Source organism: Vipera berus (assembly GCF_964194415.1).
Source record: "Vipera berus genome assembly, chromosome: 1".
NCBI lineage: Eukaryota > Metazoa > Chordata > Lepidosauria > Squamata > Viperidae > Vipera > Vipera berus.
In genome coordinates, this window is record NC_138202.1 from 206,037,581 (window position 1) to 206,058,831 (window position 21,251).

At 39.2% G+C, this 21,251-nt stretch overlaps 1 protein-coding gene across 1 annotated transcript; it reads left to right on the top strand.

Moving 5' to 3' along the window:
* The first annotated feature begins 7,768 nt into the window (after window positions 1-7,768).
* NPM1 (nucleophosmin 1) lies at window positions 7,769-19,811 on the top strand. Its single transcript, XM_081337494.1, has 11 exons — window positions 7,769-7,976; window positions 9,104-9,183; window positions 9,767-9,886; window positions 13,265-13,358; window positions 13,491-13,591; window positions 14,258-14,334; window positions 14,893-14,947; window positions 15,905-15,988; window positions 17,549-17,668; window positions 18,079-18,153; window positions 19,509-19,811. Exons 1-11 carry the CDS (start codon window positions 7,919-7,921, stop codon window positions 19,545-19,547), a joined length of 903 nt encoding a protein of 300 aa, XP_081193620.1. The 5' UTR covers window positions 7,769-7,918; the 3' UTR covers window positions 19,548-19,811.
* Window positions 19,812-21,251: the final 1,440 nt, after the last annotated feature.

A 21,251-nucleotide genomic window follows, 5' to 3' on the forward strand; every position in this document is an offset into this window, starting at 1 on the left:
AAGGTGAAAAACAAGGCCTGGCCCAAAATATGTTAAGTTGCCCAAGACACTGTACTAAGAGATATTCCAACCTCTCTACCCCACCCAGATCAAGGTGCATGGTGTTCAAATTATTCTGGAACTGGAGGCAGAAAGTCCCACAAGCTCTTCTCCCCAAATATAATTAGAATGAAATGAATAGTGAAGGAATTACTGCTGTTACCTTTGTCAGTCAAATAGCAGGATCAGGCTTATTTTCAGTTGCTTTTAATTCAAATTAATCGTGGGCTGTTTCAAATTATCCTGTCATTGTTTAGCAGTTAGTTTAATTTTGAGGGGAGGAGGAGGAGGAGGCCGCTTGGGGGGCGGTGTGAAAGCCCTAATAAGCAGGCATATACATAGAATGAAGGCTACTGCTAAGCTTGTAAGCCGCCCTGAGTCTTCGGAGAAGGGCGGGATATAAATGGAATTAAAATAAAATAAATAAATAAACTTAACTAAAAAAAATGTCAATTTAGCCAGGCTTTGTAATACAGGATTGTTAGGATTATTCCCTATTCTGTTTTTCCCTTTTCTTATATCTTGACAGCAGATTTAAAGCTCAAAGAGAGAGAAAAATGTTTATATTTCTACCATGAGAGCAGCAAAGTAGGAAAGAGAGGAGTAGCCTTAGAAACACAGGGACCTTCCACGATTCTGTCCTTCTAGTCTAGTCTAGTGTACCATTTAGACGAGATAAGCAGGGTTAGCCCTAATGGTAGTTACCAACAATAATAGTAGAGGTATTCTGACTCTGACTGTTGTTTAATGATGTATCCCCTTGCTGAGACCCCTGTGCCTGGCCTGTATAAGTGGATACTATCACTGCTAACAGCTTTTGCCAGATAGCAGAACTCATGAAATTACCTTTTTATCATCCAGAAGAACCTTTATTTGCATGCAGAGAAGATTACAGCAGACAAGGTGTGGTAGATGATGAAATGGACGGTATTTCAAGGTCAAAAGACAGTAATGGTCCTACTGTCCGCATGTAATGGTGGGAAGTGATAGAACAGAGTTAAGAAGAAGGAGGAAGTATGTCACAAATGGGAGGGGTTGGCTGAACAAATTAACATAAATGTTGTAGTTCCCCAAAACAACCACATGGTGGCAGCACAATATGCACTGCATAATAACTTTATGGCTGATGTAACAGCACAAGAGGACTGAGTGATTAAGAGGCATAGAGAAAGCAAGATATTGTGTAAGCCCCCTGCCTCATACCTGTTAGCTGGTATATAAGCAGTTATTAAATAAGGGCTTACCCTTTTCCAGAAGAGTGCTAAGTAGGTCTCCCTTTTTTTCATTTCACCTGCCATCACTCTCTGCCCAGGTATCTTGGAAAGGTGAAAGTGGGAGCAAATGTTCCAATGTTTATCTATCCATCTGACAAACCACTGACAGTCATGGAAACTGTATGACCGACAAGTGCATTCCCCACCAATTAGTGATCCTGGGAAGTTAAGGACAAGGCAGCTGATCTGCATAGGAAAGAAGGACTCTATCCCCTGGCTGCCAGCCCGGACAGTGGCCAAAACCGGATAGCAAATCTGTGTTTTTAATTTTTTTTTGCTAGTTTATGGATTTTAGGAGAGCATTTTCTAAGCAACTTGGAAATAATCCTTAGAACCTAAGGCTGATTCTCAATAATTTCTTCTAGATACAAAGTTTTTTCAGAACTTTAATTAGTGCTCTTGTTACAAAATGTTAACACACCTTGACAAAATTGCTAAAAGTTGAAAACAATCATGAGAAAATGTGTGGAAAACACTTGATAGGCATCTTTGTCACCCATCACTGAACACACAGTACAATATGATATGTTAAGATTAAGGCCATTTACTGTTCTATTTCTCAATAATAGAATATTTGAAGTCAATGGTTTCAGAGATTCAAAATCTTTGAAGAGCTTTTATACTAGTACAAAATTCTTTCCCCCTTTCTTTCTTTGAATCAAACAAGCAGGATTCTAGGTAATTATATTTACTGGGGAAAATAGTCTAGTTACATGACTCTTTATTCCTTATTCTATTTTTCTCTTTTCTTATCCCACAGCAGCAATTTTCAAGTTCAAAGAGAAAAAGAAATCATGATTAAATTTCTACTATGACAGTGGGAAACTAGGAGAGCAACTCTAAGACAGAATTTGAGATAAATATATTGTTGGGTCAGGTCAAATTATCTAAATTCGCTTCAGTAGTATTTATTGCTGCAATGGAACATATTTTTTAAAAGTCGTTTTTCTATTTTAAAAAAAAATAGCGTGTTTTTTCACCATCAACTTATATTCTTGCTTTAAGTTAAACGTTTGAAGTGTTTTCTGTTTTAAGAACTGTGCTATGGCTGCTAATTAAATCATGCTAGCTTCACTAGCGCCACCTACTGTAATCCCAATTCAACAGTATTTCAGTAGGGCATAGGAAGGCATGGCAAAAGCATAGATGTACTCTACAGAAATGGAAAAAAATGTTTTAAGGGTTAGCTATTGTGGGATGGAGGGTGCTCTAAATCAGTCTTAGTACGCTGGATTTTAAGAGCAGTCTTCTGCATCTTGGTGCCCTAATGATACAGTAGATTCCAACCCCAACTCCCCTCACCCTCCACCCCATCAAATTCAGTCAGAGAAAGGGCTCTTTTACAATAAGGACAAAATGACATGAAATGTGTGGGGTATATGGATGTTTCATTGGTGCTTTTTTTTCTTTCAGAGGGATTTTTTTTCCTCCTTTATCTTAAGTCAGTGGTGGTAAACCTATGACATTCGTGTCAAAGGCGACACACCATATTTTGGGTGATATGCCAGCATTCACCACACCTGACAACAATTATTTTTAAAAGCAGGCTGCATTCTTGCATGGGTTTTGGGAACTGGAGACCCGCATGACAGTGGGGTGTGTCCTCACATTGCCTCTGGACACTCCTAAAGTTGTGTGAAAATGGGACATGCTTTTGCATACATTTTTGGAGGTTGCAGAGGGCCAGGAAGAGCATTCTCTGAAGCCACTTCAAGAATGAAGGCCTCGGGAGACTTGGAGCAGCCTCAGGTAGGCCTCAAGTAGGCCGCAGGGGCCTATCAAACAGAAAAAGAACAGCATCTGAAGGTAAGCAGGGCATGGCAGATCCTGGGGATTACACACATGATTAGACTGCTTTTATTTTAAATAAATGAATATGTAAAGAATTGTTTCTCTTTTGTGTGTGTGAAAGAGAGAGAGAGTGTGTGTGTCAGAGTCAAGTTAGGCATTTTCCAAATTTGTAACAAACCAAGATCAAAGTAGACAATCTTTGTTTAAAAGTTTCATTAAACTTTTCATTTGAGAAAATATACTTTACATTTGAGAAAATGGGCAGTGTTTCTCAGTCTCTCATTGGCATCCTAGGATGTGACACTTTTCCTACAATTTGCAGTCCTTTCATATCCAAGAGCCTCTTAGGGGGGCAGAGATGGCCCAATATTGCTGCTGTTCTTCAAATGTTAATACAGCTGTCACACTTCCATTCCAGATCCCACCATTTTACTGTCTCCATTATGGATTCTGAGGTTCTTCATAGCTTCTGCATATGGAGCACCAGATTGCATCACATGGTTTGGAAAAGGGGGCCACAAAGACTGTGAGTTTGACATGCCTGACCTAGAAGCAGGTACTCACAGTGCTTCTACAATTCATTCTCATGTATTTGTTCCAAGGCTGTGAGCAGCTGGTTGGAGTCAAACTATCAACCTGGGACGAGGGACCGAAGGGCTGGGGCACTGTTGCTGGATATATTGGCTCTTCAGTGGAGCCAATGCTCCTCTGCATTGTGCTGTTACATTTTGCAAGGCTGGTGTTGTCATTTTCAGCTCTTCCGACGCCTCCAAAAGAGTTTGCTCATGAGAATCATTGGGAGCAGGGCCTTTTCTGCTACTTCATCCAAAAGGAGGATTTTGTATCTGCACTCCAGGGATATTCTGGATTCTGTGTTGCCTACAAATTGGAGCTGCAGAAAACCGGCTTCATGAACTCTTTGTTCTTCCTAGCTATTTCTTGAAAATATTCCTCTATGCTGGAATAAAGACTGGAGCCTGATATAAAGTCAGATACCATGAGTTATTCCGAGGTGGATTCACAGCCACAATCTGTGGAGCTCCTTCTAGGACTGGCCTTCCCCTTCATGATATCCAGATCATCACCTGAACAAAGCATTAGATCATACCCCATCGTTTGCCTTTTGTCTTTTTATGATTCTTGGTTGAGAGATGAGAACTGCTCTTGAAGAGCTGAATACTCTGACATAGATCTAGTTCAGTATATCCAAACTATGGGATGAATGTCTGCATAGCAATGTCTGTATGTCTTCAACTTCTGATAAGGAATCACCCTGTAGTGCAGGGTACTCCAGTTTGCTCTTCATACAGTGCAACAATACCGCAGACCACCATTTTCTCCACCTGAGATGAAAACAGAGTCTGGAGAAAAGAATTATAGTGAGAAAAGGGGGAGGATAAACCACATCACCCTTTCCTCATCATCTGTCAATTCAAGCTTTTCCCCAAACATGCTTCTGCTTTTCTCCTGTAGAAAAAGTGGACAAAGTGCATTCATCCTAAAATATAAAATGCGTATTTCTACTATATATTTATCTATTGACCTGATTTTTTTTGAGTTTACATAAAACTTTGAACCACATGCTAACTACATGTGTTAGGCTTGTGGTGGCTACAGATGATTGGACCATTTGATGTATTATATGAAGGCAGCCTAAGTTTGGTTTGTGGAAATTTCCTGGATTCAGCATTATCTACAACAGGAGACTGATGAGATAGCCTGTGTGCTACATTTCAAGACAGAATGTTTTTCCAGCCTCGATTCAGCTAGTTCATTGGAAAGAGAAGTAGGAAAACAACTGTTTCTTTTGTAGCTTAGAATTATAAAAAAGTGGTAAATGGCAAACTATTTGTAGCCCAGCTATAAAGAGGTGAGAAATATAACCCAGTTATAGAAAGGTGAAGATAGTAAAAAAATACATTGAAATGATATATGACAAATCTGTTAAAACAACAAAAACATAAGATATAGAAACCGATAAAAAAAAAATAGGAAAATATCCTTGAGATAGAGACAAGTTGAGAAAAAGTTAGTTGCAGTAATGATAAAATAGAAACGCAGGAAAAGATCTAAGACCTAATGATTTATGACTGTTTTAATTTTGTTTCTTTACAAGAACCCATTCTAAGAGGGGATATACTTTGTACTATATTTATTAGACGTGACAGGCTTAAGGAATTTATATAAATGTATACAGTGCTTTTTTTGTAAAAAAAAAAAAGGTGCCGGAACTCACACATGTCATACAACCCACCTTGCCTACTCTACAAGGTTTACCTTTGTAGTTGAAAAAAAACCCTTCAATTTTTAGTGTAACTAAAAGACTAGGATTTTATTCAAGGTAAGTTAATACTATTAATGTTACCATGCACTGTGTGGCTTTACATTATAAGAAGGCATTTTATTAATCTTTTGGGACATTTACCACTGGCATACCCATTTAGCTTAATATGTGGAAATGTCAGCTTTCTATGTGGAATGAAATTGGCCCAATAAAACAAAATTTGGTTGCTTGTAAGGTTGAATTATTTTATGTCAAACAAGGTGGAAAAATTTACATTTGGAGTTTAATATGTATATTGACTTGAAACAAATTAAAGTTGAAACTTTGTCAGTGAATAATTACTTTTAATTTACCTTTAAGTTAAATCCAATTTAATAAATAGATCTGATTAAACCTCATACTGTAGGTCTACCTTTATATCTGACCAATACATAATATATATCATTAATAATACCTCCAAATCACAAGGCATTGGTTTTATTCTTACTCTTCCCCTCTGCAGTTTGAATATAAAGTATAAAAGACTAAAAAGAGATTTTCGTAGACATTCCAGCCTTTGAACTACCCAAGGAACTGAAACAGCAAAGTTTCGCTGTCGGGCAAGCTTCCACGCCAGCCGTCTTTCTTTCCTCTCTCTTTGCCTCTTTCTAACCTCACACCCCACCTTCGGTAAGGGAAGGCAAAAGGCTCATTCACCCTCTCTTGAAAGATGGCCTCCATGTTTATGTGTCTCCCACTGCCACTATCAACTTCCACACCACATGGTCTGACCCAGCCAATCAAGCCATACTCAGGCTGCGGTGCTCTGGCACCTCATGGCTCCTCCTAGAGGAGGCAGATAGCACTGGAGGGGACCCCACTCACACCGTACCGCCAGCGGGGATTTTCAAAAATAAACGAGGATAGGAAGGGAAACAATAGGAAAAGAACGAAACTGGAAAATCCATTGAAAAAAGGTGCCAGAACTCTGTTCTATGACAAAAAAGGCCTGAATGTATAGATAAATAAGTATTTATATAAATACTTGTGTGCCGTGATGATGAAGGCAAGGAAGTTAAAAATAAGGAAGTTAAAAATTCCACATAAAAATAATTATTTTATTCCTTAAATAGTGTTTGACTTTGTAGTGAGAGTGGAAGTTGACCTAGGGGATTGAGTTTAAAGGATTCAAAGGAGATTAATATTTCTTTTGCTGCATATTTTTATTTCTGCTTTTAAAACCTATTTAGGATGGGCAGTCTGCATTATCACAATCTTGAAAAGTTAACACATCTTGTTAACTTTTGACTCCAAAATGGAATTCTGCAGTTCATATACATTTTCCTGCCTTCTTCCCACTATCGTGGGTACCAGTGAACACAGTTAGGAATAGCCTTACTGGAGAATTACTTACAACCTGGATTCAAAGTTCTGATGGTTGGATCTTCTCAGCCACGACAGGACTTTAAATGCCTTGCAGCCAGACTGCATGTATCATCATTTGCATTGTCCTGCAGTTATGTAATGGTGGTTTACAATGGTTTCACCAAAAAACAGCATTTACTTATTTTGTGGCAAAACTGCCACCCATAGCCAACTGCTGGTTTGCTTAACAACCAGGCATTCTCTTAAATGATCACCACAAAAAAGGGTTGTAAAATCAGGACCGACCCATTTTATGACTATTGTGATTTATGACTGTGAGGGGCAGACTCCATTACGGTCCTAAATCATGGACTACCTGTAAAGATGGGATAAAAATCAAATAAATAAAACCCTGTTGAAGGAAAAGTCTTCATCATGCTTCAGTACAAGCCAGGAATAAAGAACATGGCAACTGCATTAGAAAGAAGGTTGCAGTTTATTGAAGAGGAGAGCCAGACAGGAACATGGCTCTGGAAGAAAAGAAGAAAAGCATAGCTGACTCAGGAATTCTGGGAGTTGAAGTCCACGAGTCATAAAAGAGCCGAGGTTGCCTACCCCTGCCCTAGACTCTTCTGAAATAATACTTGGCACGTAGAAAGCGAGACCGGAAACGCAAATAACGTTTGAGATTAACGTATTTATGACCCAAAGCCCAGAGAGACAAAACAAGAAAACCCAATTTTCTGTATACGGAAATGAAGCCGGCGAACGCAAGCCTTTTCTATACTAGTCTCAAGGCGCAAGGAGAGCAACGACAGGCGCTCTAGAAGCCTCCCGGATTCCAAACCACCGCGGGGTTCATCTTCCAAGAGCGCCTGCGCACCCCGGAGTACCCAAGCCCCCCCCACCTCCTTTTTCCAACCGCGTGAGCCACTCCGATCACATGGTGAGGCGGCCTGCCCGGGGGGGGGGGGGGTAAGAATCGCGGCTCCTGAGTCGCCCCAACGGTAATCGACTCCTCTCGCGAGATTTGCGACTTCATATAGTTGGGAGGGGGCCCCCAAGCGGCGCTTTATTTCCCAGAGGTCGCTGGTGCGCTCGCGGCTTTGGAGTCGTCGTCCTCCTCGAGTCTTTTTCCCTCCCTCTTCGGCAGCCGAGGCCGGTGCTTAAAAGACGCGCCAGCAGCATGGAGGACAGCGATATGGATAACATGGGCTCCCTGCGCCCGCAGACCTTCCTTTTCGGTAAATAGATTAACCGTCTTCCGCTGCAAGGGCCGGTCGGGGCGGGAAGGCTGCTTCGCCGGGCCTTCGCACGTGGCCGGGCTTTGGTGGGCGGAGGCGGCCGCTTTGGCCGGGAGAAAAACGGTCGTGCGGGCGGCGGAGAAACGCTGCATTTTGGCGGGCCGCCGCTTTGGCTGGACCCTTCCCCCCCCCCCCCTGAAGTGCCGCCGCCGCTGCTTTCCTCGCCACGTGGTCGACCTAGGGCAGGCAACCTCGGCTCTTTTATGACTCATGGACTTCAACTCCCAGAATTCCTGAGCCAGCTTGGCTGGCTCAGGAATTCTGGGAGTTGAAGTCCATGAGTCATAAAAGAGCCGAGGTTGCCTACCCCTTGACCTAGGGCCTCTTTTCTCTCCGCGTTTTTTTTTTTATCGCAGCGCCTTTCCATTTTTATTTTTTAAACGCTGCAATTGTGTGGGGGTTTTTTTTGTGTTAATGCGACACGCCACGCCGTTGGCTTGCTGGCTTGAATTCGTTTGAAGGCCCAGCTTCGGTGCGACTCCGTGCACGGGTTTATAAAACCAGATGGCGGAGGAGCAAATAGGAGAGAAGTGGCTCGCATCAATCAGTCCGTGCCTCTTGATAAAACGGTCGCTCGAAATCGGGCACCGCTGAAACGAAACGCTTCGACCCTACTGGAAAGGGAAAAAAAAAGAAATTTGGCCCAAGGAGAGCGATTGACTTGGGGAATTGCAAGAAACGGCCTGGCCGGTGCCTGTATTGTACTGGGAACAGGGCAGGGGGAGAAAGATGGGTGGCCACGTGCTTCCCTGGGTAGGGCGTGAGATGCATCTTGCAAACGGTAGATGGCAACGTCGTTTTTATGGCCCTACAGGCCGAATAAGAAATGGCTGCTACCTGAAAATTCTGAAAGGGTGGTTGTACTAAATAACTCGGCCTTGTGCACGATTAATTCCCCCATTTCTGGCATTTGTGTCCGTGGCCCTAGGCCTGGGGTAACGTTTCTGTAAAACACTTTTGCATAGGTAGATGTAATTGTATAAATTTTTTTTATTATTATTTTGGTCTGAAATGGAATTGCATTTCCTTTTTAATGATTACATGGTCGCAACGTGTTTCTTCTGCAGGCTGTGAACTGAAGGGAGATAAGCCATACCACTTCAAGGTGAACGATGAAGAAAACGAACATCAGCTTTCTCTAAGAACAGTAGGTATAGTTTTTTTTCCCTTCATAAGAGTAATTTGGCACAGGTTATAACTGATATTTGGACGTACTTCGTGGTTCCTTGAAATGCTCTTAATCATGCAAAGTATCTTCAGATGTGCATAATCAGCAGTTAGTTGCTGAATATGCAAGCTAGTTTTTTTTATTTTTTTAATTCCATTTATATCCCGCCCTTCTCCGAAGACTCAGGGCGGCTTACAAGCTTAGCAGTAGCCTTCATTCTATGTATATGCCTGTTTATTAGGGCTTTCACACACACCCCAAGCGGCATTATTACAAAGTCAGCTTAATTGCCCCCAACAATCTGGGTCCTCATTTTACCTACCTCGGAAGGATGGAAGGCTGAGTCAACCTTGAGCCTGGTGGGATGCGAACCTGCACTAATTGCAGGCAGCTGGTGTTACTTAAGGAGGCATTAGCCCACTGCTCCACCAAGGCTCTAGTTATGGTAGCATGTGCCCAGTTGATATATTTAATTCTGGATAAATAATGAAGCTACATTTTTCCCCACTTGTGATTACTGTAGGAGGAATTAACATCTCAAACGCTGTATTTTGCAATGCAGGTTAGTTTAGGAGTTGGTGCTAAAGATGACTTGCACGTTGTTGAAGCAGAAGCATTGGACTATGAAGGCAACCAGATAAAAGTGACACTGGCATCCTTAAAGATGTCGGTTCAGCCTACGGTAAGAACATTTCTTGTTTAGTAAAATGAATTAACAAGTATTACAAACATTGCCATTTTTGGTACAGGTTCCACTCTTACTGCTATGAGAATTTTAAACTGCTTTAAGTACATTGCTTCCTCTGCTTGAAGCCATTATGGGAACTTTGGATATCAGAATATGAGTATCAGTGTAGTACTTAATTGTTTTTTTAATAGTTATACAAATATTTACATCATTTTGATAAATATGTTTCATTTATTTCAGTCTGTTCATAGACTAGTAAAATGCAGAAACCATTAAAATATCTGATTTTTTAAAAAAGCATTTGTGGATCCTAGAAGAAAATTCCTAATCTTATGATTAACTGCCCCCCCATCTGATTGTTACTGCAATCACTTTTTTCCCCACTGAGATCATATAGTCACAGCTTCAATAGAGGAAGGAAGTAGGATATTTACCTTCCTCCTTTGGTTATGTCAACTGATTTGCTCTCCCCTTAGCGTTCTCAACTGGATTCACTGTATAAAAACCACCCTTGCCGGTTATCTTAGTTTGGAGGATTATGTGTGCCTGCTATTCCACAAACAAGACAAATAGGATTTGGGGATGGAAGGAAACTTCTCATGTTAGTACATAGTAGGTTGTCTTGAAATGCACCCCAAAAGTTATAAAAGTAATTACAGGCCTGCATTTGTTTAACTTTTTCCCCAGAGTCAAAGTCTGTGCTCAAAAGATGTGGATTTTTAAGAAGTAGAAAGCACTTACTGTACCAGGAGTACTATGTTCATCATTTTATTTTTTTTAATATTTTATTTCTGAAAATGAATATGCTTTTTAGATTCCTATAAATTGGTAACTGCTGAGAATTGATGCTGTTAATTCAGTTTTCCTTTTAAAAAACTAACCCCTTTTAATAGGAGAAGTGTCTCACTTAATAGACAAATCACTTTCAACACATGTTAAAAAGAATTTTTCACCTGCTTTGACTTGACATTTCACATGTGATTACAATGCTTATTGTTGCAACCTTTGGTAACAAGATGGGGTATTTATTAAAGGAGAATATGAACACAACCCTTACTGGGACTCCTTCCCCTAATTTTTACCATGCTTACTATTTTCATTCTCTGGGTTAGAGCATCTGCATTTGAAACTAAAGAGGCCTCTTCCATGATCCCAATTCTTCACTAAGGCTTTGTTTTAATGACTCTCAAAGTGATTGACTGTGAGGCAGGAATTTCCCACATACGAATTGTTACTCATTTGTTTATTTCTTCAGCTGCACCTCACATTTCTCTAGAATCTCTTTCACCTGATCCTCCTTGGAATGCAAATGTGATATGCTTGCCATTGGAGAATATCTTCTAAAGCATTGTATGCCTTTGTCTTAATGAGCTGATTCTAGCCTTTTTTTTCGAAAGATCTGTTATTATATTTTGTCAGGCTGGTCAACTACCAAGCTTAGCCATAATTCATAGACTACAACTTGAATCGCTTTGAAGTTGAAATTGTGAAAACCAGGAACAACTTGATTAGAAAAATTGTAGGAACAAGCTGGGGAGCACAAGCAAAACATTGCGTATAGTGGCACAATCATTAGAATATTACATACCTGTGTAGGGAAGAAGTCATACCAATAAAATTGATCTTCACCTTAATGACACAGTGAGAATATCCCAAACCCTGAAATGCACATGGCTCTCATGGCTCCATGTTCTTTCTAACATTGCCCCTCCTGATCTCAGGTGACAACAGACCGTCAAGAGTGGAATACCGATACATAAAATATTAGATTCTCTACCTCACCAGTAAAGTCTAAGAAACCAGTTTGTCATGACACACAGCAGTCTTACCATCTACATAAAGAATGGACATTAAAATGGGTGACTTTTAAGAACCATAACCTAACAGGCCACACTGACCCAATAAAACCACTCCCAGGAACGCAGTTGCCCTAAAAATATGGAGTCATCTGAATAGAATCGGAATGGGCCATGCCAGAACTAAGGCAGAGCTCTTTCATTGGAGAATGGCTGAGAGCCAGCAATGCAGTAATACGTATAGTTCAAGAAATCTCAGGAAACTTCAAGGCATCTAGGATGATCTCATCTCAATCACAGTAGAAGCGGTTAGACGGTTGTCATTATGACTGATATATTGTGATTTTATTGTGGCTATATCTACATATTTGCTGGTTTGTTATTTAACTTATATAGGTACATCACTATTGCATAACCTCTGAGGATGCCATACACTAAATAAATAGTCTACAACTGTGTCAAAGTTAGTAATTCAGAAATAATTTCAGTTCTTTCTAGTTTATATTGGAAATGCTACTTTGTTACAATCAAATCTCTGTTGCTAAAGATATTGGGTTCCAATATTTTGCGGAATGGGTAGCTTGATGTTAGGCAAGGAATAGGAAGACATAGGTTTTAATTCATCTTTGGTAAGTCCTGTAAGAAAGAAAGAAATTCAAATGCTGTTTTTAAGCAGGCATAACTAGCTATAGAAGCAACAGCTTTAAAACTATTTTCTTCAGCAGAGCTCATGAACAAAGTCAGATTCTTCTCATCTCAATATTGATGAGTATCTTTTTTATCTAATGAACAAGTACATAGCAGAGTTACATATCTGGCAAGCTCTGCCACCAGTGCTCAGCAAGTGAAGGCAGTGTACAATTGATATTAAGCATAGAGTTTGAATGCTCAAGATGTAAGCACTGTGTATCAAAGCTCAAAGCAACATATGCTTTGCAGTTCACAAAATATGATTGGGAAGACTTACGTAAATGTACAGAGAACTGGGCAGAAATATACTGCTCAAAAAAATAAAGGGAACACAAGATAAGACATCCTACTATTAAATACAGTACATTTTGTTGTTTAAGTGTTCCCTTTATTTTTTTGAGCAGTATATATGTTTGCGTTTAGAGCACCCATCCCTGCTGGGCCCTATAGGGTGGGAAGATGCAACCTGGAGAAAACAGTATCATAGGAACAAATCTGTGGAGTAAGTAATCCCCAGCATCTTGAATTTTACCCAGAACCCTAGTGGTAGCCCATGAGACACATAGGCTATTCTCTGAACTAGCTAGAGTGCCAAGTAGGCAGCTGCATTTTGGGTCTCAGCACCCTCAAGGGCACCTATACGGAGTTAGTGTGTTTTGCATTTCTTTCTCTTTCTTGGGAAAAATATCCCTTTTTGTCTTTCCCTAGTTAGTTAGCTAGCTTAACTTCGAGCAAAGGATCCTTTTTTGGATTGCAGTCCTAAGCTTTATTTGAAAATAATAGCAACCTCTTTCAGCCTGGTTTGGTTTGAGTTCTAGTTAATGATGTCTGCCTGTCATGGGTTTTTTTTCCCCATTTCAGCAGAACTTTCTATTTTTCTTTTAAGGTTTCATTAGGTGGCTTTGAAATTACACCTCCAGTAACTCTGAGATTGAAAAGTGGTTCGGGGCCTGTTTATGTCAGTGGACAACACCTTGTAGGTATGAACATTTATAATATTGTGTTTTAATTTGGGTTGTTATTTCCATTCAGGTTGCTAAAGTAAATTTAGTTACACTTTTGTCTTTGTAGTTGGAAAATGATGTCTGATTTACTCTTGTCTTCTGTAATAGCTTTAGAGGAAGAACCAGAATCTGAAGATGAAGAGGATAAACTACTACAGCAAAATATCGCAAAAAGACCTGCAGGTGTGACATTAGCTAAAGTTCCCTTGGTAAGCATCTAATGGAAGGTGGTTTGTTTTTTTGTTTTTTTGATCTGCAGGATATTAGGAGTACAGGTAGTCCTTGATTATAACTATAAATGAGCCCAAAATTTCTGTTAAGTGAGATATTTTGTTAAGTGTATTTTATCCCATTTTATGACCTCTCTTGCCTCAGTTGTTAAAGTGAATCACTGCAGTTGTTAATATGGTTAAGTGAATCTGGTTTCCTAATTGACATTGCTTGTCAGAGTTATAAAAGGCAATCACATGACCCTTGGACACTGCAACCATCATAAACAGGAGTCGTTGTCAAGCATCTGAATGTAAGTCACATGACCATGGGGATGCTGCAGTGGTCTTAAGTATGAAAAAGGTCCTAAGTTTTCAGTGCCATTATAACTTCAAATGATCAGTGAATAAACTTGTAAGTTGAGGACTACCTGTATGCCTGTGCTGTAAATTTACCCACAAATGTAGTTCGTAGAAGAAAATACTTTTTGTGAATCAATCTTATGAATACAACTGCTTCTAGTAGTGTGAAATGTGAAAGAAACAGATTAACCATTTTTGTAATTTGATTGACATCCTGAATAGTTTTAAATTTATTTTTATTCATAAAAATAGTATTGAAGATGGTATGCGTGTTCCCCTAACATTACATTTGTTCTTTCAAAGAAAAAAGCAAGGATGGCAGACAAGGATGATGATGATGAAGATGATGATGACGATGACGATGATGACGAAGAAGAAGAGTATGTTACATTTCAGTAATCTGTTGTGTTTAAATAAATAGCCTGGGCAGGAAATGCAACCGAAAGACGTTTCTCTAGAGTTCTTAAATATGTTTGGGGTATATATTTTAGAGACTATATCATTTTTTAAAATAGCGCCTCTATTACATATCTGAATTTTATCTTCGGTTAAATAATGGTTGGAAGTATGACTTTATTAGAGAACCTAACTTTTAATGCACTTAATATTAAGGAAATTGTCACACAACTAGGCCTTTTGTGAAAATTCCATTAGACTAGGATACTACATTCTTTCATTCCTATTAATTTGTTTTTCTTTAGCTTGTTCCAGTAGGACCATCTGTTGGGATAGGGGTCAAAGAAGTCAAGATGGTGGGCAAAGCCATGAGATCAAAGTTGCTACTCTTAATGTGTGTTACATACACACAAAGAAGGACAGCTGTATCTTAGCTCCCTCACTTACCCCCTGCTTGCTTTAATGTAAAATTGGATATGGAATTATCAAATTTATTAGATAATAGGCTTTAGGAATTTACATGAACTGAATTTTGATTGTAGTGATGATGAAGACGAGGACGAAGATGATGAGGAAGATAAGACTCCACAGAAAAAAGTAAGTTATTTTTACTCAAAAGTGCTTCATTCTGAGATGAAAGTAGACTTAAGGTATACATAACAGATTTGAGTTTAAAGGATTCAAAGGAGATGAATATTTCCTGTGCTGAATATTTTTATTTCTGATTTTGGGTGGATAGCTTGCATCATTGCAGTCTCAACATTTTATGCACTTTGTTGCTTCTAACTCCGAAATTGGGATTCTGTAGTTCATATGCAAAGCATTATTTTTCTGTCATCTCCCTGCTATTCTCTGTACCAGTGGACCCAGTTAAGAGTAGCTTTTTTGTCTCCACTTCCCAGAAAATACAATTGCTTTTTCTGTTTCATGCCTTCCCATGTTGCATTGCTTATTGAATGGGTAAGGTACTACTCTGAACAGATTCCAGCAAACTTATGAAAGTCAATATTGATAACCATTCAGCTAGCACAGTGGACTATTTCTTTTATCTTTTCCCCATATGCTTGACTTTCTGTGAAGGAAAACTAACTGCACTTGGTTGCATTTAAGAGGTTAAAAAATGTGGACTGTAAGAACAATTTGTGAATCGTAAGAGGAAAGTGTTTCGACAGGTCTTAAAAGGTTTTCTTTTAAGGATCAGATAGAAATACCTTCCTATTTCTATTACAAGTTGAAAAGTGAAAAAGGATGGCAACTGAGCTGTTTCAAATTGCTTTCGTTTAAAGAAGTGCCTGGAATAAATTCCAAAAGATGCTTTCGAGTTAAGAAATGTAAAGTAAATTTTCTTGCATTTGGTTCAATTAATAGTTCATTGCAGAGTGAAATAATTATAAATGTTTCTGGAGGCAGCATGACTAGGTGGAGCTGTGAACATGGACAATAGCATAGGCTGTTGTATGTTGTAGTGCAAAATGCATGGTAAATAATTAGTTGGTTTAGTCTCTTTCTTGAGTGTCTATATTAAAATGAGGCTGCTAACATTTATTCTTTTAGCCCGTGAAGAAAACACCAAAATCAAAACAGAATGGGAAAGATTCTAAATTGGCAACACCAAAGTTGACAACATCCAAATTGAAAGTGAGTATATAGATTAATTTTCATCATTGGCTATTATAAATTAGGAAAATGGAAAGTTGTGCTAATCTAGGTTTCTAGTATCTGATTGAATTATAATACTAGTATATGATAGGAGTTAAAATAAGAATCTACATGTATTGATGAATTGCCAAGTGGATAGTTACACAGCTTTTTCATGCAAACCTTTGAGGGATTAATCTATAGTGCAGAGACTTTTAAGTTACACCCTAAACCAGGGGTCCCGAACCTCTGGACCGGTACCGGGCCGCACAAGCAGTGGGTGAGCGAGCAGAGTTTTATCTGGCATATGTGGGAACTAGGTTGCAGATGAAACCATTCACCGTCTCCTGGCCCAGTCCATGGAAAAATTGTCTTCCATAAAACCGGTCCATGGGGCCAGAAAGGTTGGGGACCGCTGCCCTAAATGTTCATTCTGAGGCAGAAAAGATAACCCCTTCAGAACAAATGTTATTAGTTGTAAACTACTTAGTATTTGATAAATGCCTCTCATCCCTCCACAGGGAAAACATCTTTAAAAAAAACCCAGAATGCTCAATAGATTCTCTCCCCGTCAGTTGTCCCAAAGTAAAAGCTAATAGTTGGAAGAATAACTTAATAACTGCCCTGTTTTAACAACTGTTCAAAACGTAGCAGTGGTGCAGAAAAGGAGATTATGACTTGATACTCATAGCATCCCTGAAGTCACATGATCACCATTTGCATACTTTATAGCTGGTTTCCAACAAGCAGAGTCAGTGGAGAAGCTAGCAATAAAATCACACATCATAGCCATGTGATGTCTTGCTTAGTGACTGGGTGCTTTGCTTAGTGATGGTTTAGTGTGGTTAAATGACAATGGAAGTGATGCAAATCTGGCATGGCCACGTGTTTTGCTTAAATCACCATGTTGCTTAGCATTTGCCAATCCCAATTGTGATAATTAATGAACTGGCTGAAACAGCACAGAAGTTCAAATAAATGAAAGTAGAATGAGGTGCAAGGCAAAGGCTTCTGAGTGTCTTGTATCCTTGTACAATCATCTGCAGTCTTGGCTCCCAAAGAATGAACACACAATCCATCATCCTTGCAGAAGTCAACGGAAGAAGCAATGTATTCTATACTGTGGATAAAACAATCAGTGAAAAAGTGACAATGACAAATGCTAAATAGTATTGGATATTATTTGTGATGAAATTTTTACATCCATCTACTAAAGCCAAGTTAAAAATTTTAAAGACGTATTTACAGACATAAAAGAAACATTTACTGGAAAGTTAGAAGTATGTACTTGAAATGTCTTTTTAAAAAATACATTCCGTTATGTAAAACTACTGAAGTGTGAAGTTAAGCATTGCTCGCTGATATTTGACCAGATAGCATAGTGGATCAAGATTTTTTTCCTTCCTATCTTTCATACACCTGAGGATACACATTGAGGATACCATGATAGAACCTGGGCTTCAATCATAATCTCATCAATAGAATATAGTTATCTATGGTTGATCATCAGTTTTCTTGTTCTATTGTTGAGGGATTTTAATCCTAGTTGGTATGTTTCAGATACAAGAATCCCCAAAAGAAAAGGCACCAGTGACTCCCAAATCACCACGGCCTGTAAAATCACCGAAACAATTCTCTATAGAGGAGATAAAAGCAAAAATGCAGGCAACTATGGAAAAGGTAATTTTATCACACTGAATAGCTGTGGCCACTGAGATAAAGAGTGTGTGTGTTTGTGTTTTTATGTAGAAAACTTAGTTTTTCAAGTGGTGAACATACAAATATGCTTTTAATTTTTGTATTTTACAGCTTTTCCTTTGTGTATTCTTCAAGGCACGTAGCATTAACTGTTGTTTGGTGGAAGAATTAGATTTTGCCTCCTGCCAATTGTAATTTTTACTCGCAGTCTCCATTTAATGTATTTTACCATGTGAATTGCAATGCTATGTGTCTTTGTTGACAATTCCAAGATTTCTCTAGGGCATTTCATGTGAATCAGTTCTATCTTAAATTAACTTATTTGTAGCGTGAACTATAGTTTTTGTGTAGTTCATTGTTTTAATGTTGTATTTGTCTATTTCTTTCAATAGGGAAGTAATCTTCCTAAGTTAGAAGCCAAGTTTGCAAATTATATTAAGAGTTGTTACAAGGCAGAAGACCCGAAGGTAATGGAATTATGTCTTGATAAAATCACTTAAATTAACAGAATTGTGTTATTTCTTCTAGTCATTACAAGAAAAAAAAACAGAACTGGGTGTTTTTCTGATGGTGATTATGGAGAATGTTTACATTTTTCTGTGTTTGGGGGGTGGTCATTGAGCCCTTTCACTAACAATTTGTTGTTGTTAGTTGCAAAGTCGTGTCCGACCCATCGCGACCCTATGGACAATGTTCCTCCAGGCCTTCCTGTCCTCTACCATCTTCTGGAGTCCATTTAAGCTCACGCCTACTGCTTCAGTGACTCCATCCAGCCACCTCATTCTCTGTCGTCCCCTTCTTCTCTTGCCCTCAATCTTTCCCAGCATTAGGCTCTTCTCCAGTGAGTCCTTCCTTCTCATTAGGTGGCCAAAGTATTTGAGTTTCAACTTCAGGATCTGGCCTTCTAAAGAGCAGTCAGGGTTGATCTCCTCTAGGACTGACCGGTTTGATCGCCTTGCAGTCCAAGGGACTCGCAGGAGTCTTCTCCAGCACCATAGTTCAAAGGCTTCAATTCTTTGGCGCTCAGCCTTTCTTATGGTCCAGCTTTCACTGCCATACATTGCAACTGGGAAGACCATAGCCTTGACTATACACACTTTTGTTGACAGGGTGATGTCTCTGCTTTTTAGTGTGCTGTCTAGATTTGCCATGGCTTTCCTCCCCAGGAGCAAGCGTCTTTTAATTTCTTGGCTACAGTCACTAACAATAAGGTGCTTCAATGCCATTTTTGACCAAATAAAATGCTTTTGCACTGAGCATTGCCTGATGTATTTGCCTGCTCTTTAGTGCCTATTTCTAGATCAAAACTATTCTGTAGCTTTAAGCTTTTTCCCCCCTCCAACGTCAAACAGCATTTGAGAAAACATAGTAGATAGTGGTGATATTAGTGTCAGGAACAAATTGGTTGGGTTAGAGCTGCAAATCTTACAATTTTGTGATCCAAATTTCTGAAAGGATGTTTTCCTTTCCCCCAGCAATTCAGTCCTGTTAAGAGAATTTGTGATGAAGAATAAAATTGTGGTTGCTTTAAAAGGGCCTTTACTATGCTTTGTAAAATGTAAATGGGAAAATACACTGAATAATTTTAATCATTGTGATCTGGGTGGGGCATTTACTAAATGTTTTTAAAAATTGGTACACCTGAAATTCCCGCATGTGCATCTTGTTTTAAACCTGGAACTGTTACGTTCCGTACCCATAAATATTTTAGAAGGCATTATATCCATTAAATAGTTTGTTTATTCACAAGTTTTATGATGATGTAAGGTTACAAAGACAGCATATGACTTAGGTAAAGCTAACTTCCTTGTTGTATTTCTAGGTGATTCAAGAGCTCTGGCAGTGGAGGCAGTCTTTGTAAGCAAGAAGTCAAATGGTTCCTTTTTAAACGGTGGTCCTGTGTGTTTAACCATTAATACCCGACTGAAGCTTTCTCTCCAGAGTCTGATTAATATCGTCCATATTATTTTGGCAAGAATGTATATGCCTGTTCAGTTTTTTAATACCAAGATTCCATCCTTTTCATTTAAAATATGTATGGAACATTTTGATAATGCATAGTAGTGGTGATCAGGGAAGGGGAAGACTAAATGTAAATGTGAAAATAAAAAAATTAGTATTTTAAGTCTTTTTGCTGCTTTGTTATGGGAAGAGAACAATCCTGTATGAATTGCCCCACAATTACACAAACTGGATCACTTATACATTTGCCCAAGGACCCATGTGTGTGTGCTGTGCAGCTTCTTGCAGATGCTCACTTTTCCAGCAACCCATTCAGATATAATGCTTTTCAGAATGTATAATTCCCACTTTTTTTAAAAAAAAATGCAAATTATGGCAGTGCACACAATGCATATTAAGTCAGATTGTGTTCCTACACAACTGATCTGAGCTGCTTTTTAAAAATCTTTCGGATGTCACTTGGCGTGCATTTCCCCCCCCTTTCGTTTGCCCTGCAGTCAGTTCAGTTCTGTCTGGCCTCACGTTAGGGATGTGCATAAAGCAGAATATTTTATTTTACACATTTTTTAACTATCCATCTCCCTCAGAGGGAGTCTTGGTGCAAACGTGCTTTGTTCAGTGCATAAAATGAATGGTCCTTGGACATTGGTTTGGAACGTTCTAGGCAAATAATTATCTTTGAAAGATGAAATCTGGATCATTTTTAAGTTTTTCCTGGTTTGGTCTGAGACAAATCCAGAAAAAAGATCGAGATCAAGGGCACCTTGCTCTGTTTTTCTTCCCCCATCATAACTCTACTGGCTTTGGTTGCTGATCTTTCTGTGCTCGCCTGATAGGACCCTCAGCTGTGCCCACCCAGCAAGCTCCTAATGTAGCCTCAGCCCACCCAGTGCCAACTTTCTCTTGCTACTTCATCCTTAGAAATTCTGGGTGACGGAGCTACTCAGTCTGAAACCAGCTTGCCTTATAAGATTGTAGTTGGGGGGAAGTGATGGGAACCAGGAACTTGCAGTGCACCAAACCATCTTGTACGCCAGGATAAAAAGGAGTGCTGCAGCTTGTGTTTCAGGCCCATGTGTAGGCAATGAACACGTGCTTTAAGGTTTGTAACCACCTCATAATACCGAAGAGCGTGTTAAATGTTTTGCATAGCTTTACTTCATAAGTTTGTGTCACAGCTGTTTCATTGGCTTATGAGAAAAATGCTTAAAAAGAAGCCAAACCAGATTGATGCAACAAAAAGCTTTTATTTTCTTTGTTCAACATATATACAAACCACAGTGATCACTGTGCCTCTTGCTAAAGAACTGCAAAAGAGTCGACCAAATCAAGGCCACACATTATTATGTCGGATTTACTAGATAATAGAAAGCAAAAGGGATATCAATATAACCCCTGCCTTGGAATGCTTTTGATAAAACTATTGGAATGATATTCTACTTTTTATACTGGTGGGATTCTATCCTTTTAGGTAACGCACTTGCTCTGAGGGAAACTGGTTTCTGTTCTCTCCATTCTGAGGTTGGGTATTTTCTCTCAGACATTTCATTACCAAGCTAGGTAACATCATATACTGTTGCTTGTGTTACCTAGTTTGGTAATG